We start from the raw sequence: 5,383 nt of genomic DNA, 5'->3' as shown, positions 1-5,383 counted from the left end.
CTATTGATACTCTATTTATTTATAAGAGCATGTGCTATTTCTGTATAGGTGGCAGTGGAGCGGTATTATTTTCTAGAAAGTTATTTAGAGTATGGTAGTTGAAGGTCCCTTTGCTTATATGTTCTGTATTAACTATATGCTGTTTCATATATCGGCTATGATTTTTATGGGCTTGGCATCTATTTTAGTTATTGTGTGTGTATTTAAAATTTCTGTAAATTCACACCGGCACTGAAGCATCAGTACCATGCACAGGAAAAGGAGTTCAGGTTCAAGCCTATCTCCTCATCGGGAACGATCTACTGCTAGGGTCAGTGAGGTTAGATCGAATGGAGCACTTCTCATGGAGAACATCAAACAAGAAGTTGAAAGTATTGATGCTGATGTAACACCTTCTCGAATACAAACTGCCTTTAAGAGTAGACCGTCTCTTGATAGCCATGGGATATTAGAGATAGATACTGATGATTTGATTCGTCGCGGTGGAAGTATTTCCCTTAGAACTTGCAAGGAGGAGCATGATGCATCACCGGACAGTGGAGACTCAACATTTTCTTTATTTGCATCTCTACTGGATTCAGCTCTTCAAGGTGCTTACTAGTAAAATTGTGTTGACCTAATATAACCTTATTTACAGCAGCACAAGGTGGCATTCTTTGATCAACAGAAAGTGCTTGGGTGATGATTTTGGATTGTCGTTATTATGTAGCTTACATTTTGAAATTACCCTAGGGCTCCAACACTAATTGTCCATTTACACTTCTTATATTCGATGATATCTGCGAGATGGGATTGCTTGGTGCAAATGATGTCTTGGATTCCCTTCCCCCATTATGTCTTGAATTTTGATGTTTAGTGAAAAAAACTGTGATTCTAATTTTTACTTACCTTACCCTAATAAACTTGTAGTATGTCTAATTTNTGATTAATTGATTTTTTTAGGAATAAATAGAATCATGAATATCTATATGCAGATCGAGAAGTGGAGAGGCATGAGATATATTTATAAGCTCTGTATGGTTATATTGTGTAACTAACTTGTGTTCATGGGGTTTTGTTTGGTATTTTCTGCATGCTTATCACTAAGATTCATAGACTAGAAGAACTAGTGTAGTGATTTTCTTACTGTGTGGTTATGATTTCTTTTCTGGTTAAATCTTGTATCCAAGTTGTCTACATTTCTAGTAACTTAAACTGATCTGATGTTAAAGTTGACATGTCAAGATCATTAATCTTTTTGTTGATTGGTACTTGGATTATTCATAATCTTTGGATTTCCCCCCTATATTTATAAGGATGGTATCCAATGCTTTCCGTAGAAGCTGGATTCAATAGGAAACTGAGAGAGAGCTAGACAGGACAATCGTTGAATTAAATTTTTGTTGAGGCATAATAATCTTCTCTCTTTTGCATGGGTTTGTGCATGTGAAATAGAGAAAGTTTTGAATTTTGCTCCTTTTGTTTTTAAAACAAACTTCAATATTTTTGGTTCTCTCACTCTTTTACAGATACAACATGTTGGGTTGTATATATGGCCTGAATTGGGCTTTGGAGGACTTTTTTACCCACCCCACCCCATCAGGAAGATCAATAGTGTTCCCACTTACCCTCTAACGTGACTCAAACCCTCAACCCACTGGTTGATGGCGGAGGTGCTCAACCACTAGAGCAAGCCTCACTTGTCAGCTTTGGAAGATCTGAACTTTAAAGATTTGGACATTATACAGTGTAGATTAATTTACCAGTTTTCAGGAGAAAGTTCTCTTAGTATCCATGAATGAGGGAAAATAATGTAAAAATTGATATCTAACAGTTTATGTTTCTATGTGCTGCAGGGTTAATTTCTATCCCTGACTTGATATTACATTTTGAGAATTGTTGCCGTGACGTCTCAGAATCAATTAGGTATGTATGCTGTTCTTCTTTGTCAGCTCACTAGCCTTAGCTTAGAATTCTCTTTATTGGAGCTGACCTCTATCTTTTTTTACATCCGCATCTTCTTGATACCATTAATGAAATCTACTTCATAAAAAAGTATTTCTATTGCTCTGCATCATATGTGCATTTTATCCCAACTTGAATGTCTCTATTTGACTGTTCATGGCTATTAATATGAGAGCTGACAATGTGTTTTTTACTGTTGACTGGGAAAAATATGAGTGCCATGATCACGCCCAATTATGCCTTATAAAAAGGACTAAGCGGTCGTTGCAAATATAATCCGATTTACAAGTCCGGAGTCGAATCCCATAGAGAACTAAGGCTTAGCTACAGTTGTTCAATATCGCTAAGAAGCAGAAGTCCAAACAATTTCCTAATTATAAATATTATAATGTTTATTTTTATCTAATTAACTATCAAATACTAGAAAACAGTAAAACTATCAATTAACAAGGATAAGGATTAACAACAACAACAACAAACTCAGTTTGATTCCAACAAGTGGGGTCTGAGCAGGGTAGTCTATACGCAGACCTTACCCCTACCTAATGGAGGTAGAGAGGCTGTTTCCAATAGACCCTCGGCTCAGGAAGGGCAAGAAGAAGAAGAGAAAGCAAGGGAGGAAGAAAGATGGAAGATAAAAGAAAAAGGGAGAGATAAAGGATAAATAGCAACAGGGAATACAATACCTGAGGCGAACAAAACCACATAACATAATAAAAATCTAAGAATATGAAGGGACATGCATACTACTAAGACTATTGGTGAACAACTATAAACTACCTACTAACCTTCTAACAATATGCTCGACCTCCACACTCTCCTATCAATGGTCATGTCCTCAGTGAGCTGAAGCAGCGCCATGTCCTGCCTAATCACCTCTCCCTAATAGTTTAGGTCTACCTCGACCTCTTCTCAAACTCTCCATGGCCAACCTCTCATACTTCCTAACAGGAGCATCAATGCTTCTTCTCTTAACATGTCCAAACCATCTCAGCCTCGACTCCCGCATCTTGTCCTCCAATGAGGCTACTCCCACTCTGTCCCGGATAGCTTCATTGCTAATCCTATCTCTCCTGGTACACCCACACATCCATCTCAACAAGGATAAGGATTGGAGACAAGATTAAGGAGGTCTAGTGTCACGACCCAATTTAGGATTGTGACCGGCGCTTAGGAGCAAGTGCTCCCAAGTAAGCCTCATCGGTAATTTTACAGAAAATCGGACAGAGTTTCCCCTGTTTTTGGACTATCCCAAAAATTTTCCTGTCTCAAATCAGCAACTAAACATCCTAATATCATACCAAACAATTGATAACTTGTCAATTAACCAATACAAGTCTCCACCATAACTAAACCACCAACTAACCACTAGAAATACTAATTTATCTCCAACTTTGATAAATGAGAACGATACTCAACATAAGACTATAATAACAAAAGGATACTAAAATAATGACTATGGAGCGACTCTAAGAGTTTAAAGAAAGACCATAAAAATAAATAAAAATCTTCGCCCACGCGAACAAATGCGAGGCTCACCGAGAACTTTCAACCTGCGCGTTCTAATTAACGAAATCCTCGCCTGCGTCAACTGCTGTCTCTGTAAAAAAAATTAGCGAGGAATGAGTTGCTAGCTCAGTGAATAATAACACTTAACCACAACCGTTTTTTATTGGGGACAAGTCAGAAATACATGCTTGTATAATAAAATTCAGAAATTATCATAAAAATAAAATGCCCTTTCAAATCGGTAAGAATAATCAGTCTCATTATGTATTTCCTGTAACAGAAATCAATTTAACAATTCGGTAATAAACTCGGTAAGCACTGTATCATATCAATTCCTTATGTTTGGGAGGTTTCCAAGAAAGGATCATGTATCTGTATCACTGTGTGGACTCCTTCGTAAAAGGAGTCAAATATAACGGTAGGTCCCTTCTCGAGGGAAAACTGTAACTGTATGCTAGTTCTACCTTCCCACTAGCGAGGGCTATAACTGTACTCGGTAATCGATAAATACAAGGTGCACCAGGTCTAACGAACCCGCCGTTAGCTACGGAATCCTTTAAGGTCTCCTCCCTTTTATACTTTTCTTTGTAAATAGTAAATCTTCACATGGAAGTATATTCAAAACAGTACAGGGAATTTTAAATTTTTTTTATCAAATCATGTAATCCAATTTCGGTAACGGTAATCATATCTCTAGTAATAGTAAAACATGTCTAGTAACAGTGAGAACATTTTAAATAACTGTAAACATCTCAAGTAAACTATTCAGTACCATATCAAGTAAAGGACTTGTCCCACATGCAATTTCAAACATTCGGTAACATATTTTATTTTCAAAATAATGTATAAACCATGCAGGTTATGAAAACACAAATTGCGGTAAGATTACTACTCACCATACTCGTGTCGAAATACCAAGCCCATCACCTCGAGCAGTCCGTGATACCCCTTTCAGTCAATCTATAATCACATCATATTGATCTCCTGTTAATTTCCTTATTCATGCTAATCCACAAGTAATCGAGAATGCTCCACCCTCGGAATTTCATGTTTAATTCTAATTTTGTCAAATTATATTAATCCAAGCTACTGTAACAACTATTATTGTAAGTTCACCTATTCTGAACTAAAAGTTTGATTTCGAATTTAGATCCTTATCATTCGGTCTTTTTATATAATTTGGCAAGGCTATCAACTATGTTTTCGACATAGTATTTATTTAGTGGTTCTTTGAAGAGTAACTCAAACTCAAATTAGGAGGACAAAAGCAGTATGAAGTTGCTTATAAACTGCTTATGGTGACTCTTGAAAGGTTGTTGTGAAGCAACTCTTTTCTACTGCAGAAAGATAGGTCACTCCAATTTGCTTCAAAAGTCAATATATCTGTACTTTTACTGTGATTACAAAATGACATCCAATTCTATTCTACCGTGGGTAGTTCTATTCTGATATTTCAATGTGTATAGTCATTATTAATTGGGACCCTTCATTATTTTTAGTGATGTAATGCCGGATACTTTTTCTATCTTCCTGAGCCGAGGGTATATCAGAAACAACCTCTCTGCTCTATCAGGGTAGGGGTAAGGTCTGGTACACACTATCCTCCCCAGACCCCACTTTGTGGGATTGTACTGGATCGTCGTTGTTGTTGTTGTTGTTGTATATTAATCCAAGCTACGGATAACTTAAACTAATCTATAATCTTCTAAATAGAAAGCATTCGTACAGTCTATTCATTGTACTATTAAATCTCCTCAACCATATGAATAAGATGAAACTTAAATAACCTTGCTACCTACGATGTCTTACTGGTATAATTTTTTTCCAATACCCAATGGATTCCTATGAACAATGTGCAATGAAATTATAATCTAAAAGAACACAGAAGAGAAGTTCAAGTCATACCCGTAAGAACCAAAGTGCTTAAGTT

At 36.6% G+C, this 5,383-nt stretch overlaps 1 protein-coding gene across 1 annotated transcript in view; it reads left to right on the top strand.

Moving 5' to 3' along the window:
- Positions 1 to 5,383, top strand: part of LOC109219482 (nuclear pore complex protein NUP107-like) — a gene marked incomplete at its 3' end in the record, with an annotated part of 21,576 nt that overhangs the window by 1,945 nt on the left and 14,248 nt on the right. The window contains 2 exon segments of the mRNA XM_019383942.1: positions 256 to 590; positions 1,836 to 1,909. Coding sequence (XP_019239487.1) covers positions 256 to 590; positions 1,836 to 1,909 — 409 coding nt within the window.

Source organism: Nicotiana attenuata, unplaced genomic scaffold (genome assembly GCF_001879085.1).
Source record: "Nicotiana attenuata strain UT unplaced genomic scaffold, NIATTr2, whole genome shotgun sequence".
In the NCBI taxonomy this organism is placed as follows: Eukaryota; Viridiplantae; Streptophyta; class Magnoliopsida; order Solanales; family Solanaceae; genus Nicotiana; species Nicotiana attenuata.
This window is presented reverse-complemented; position numbering and strand designations above follow the sequence as displayed.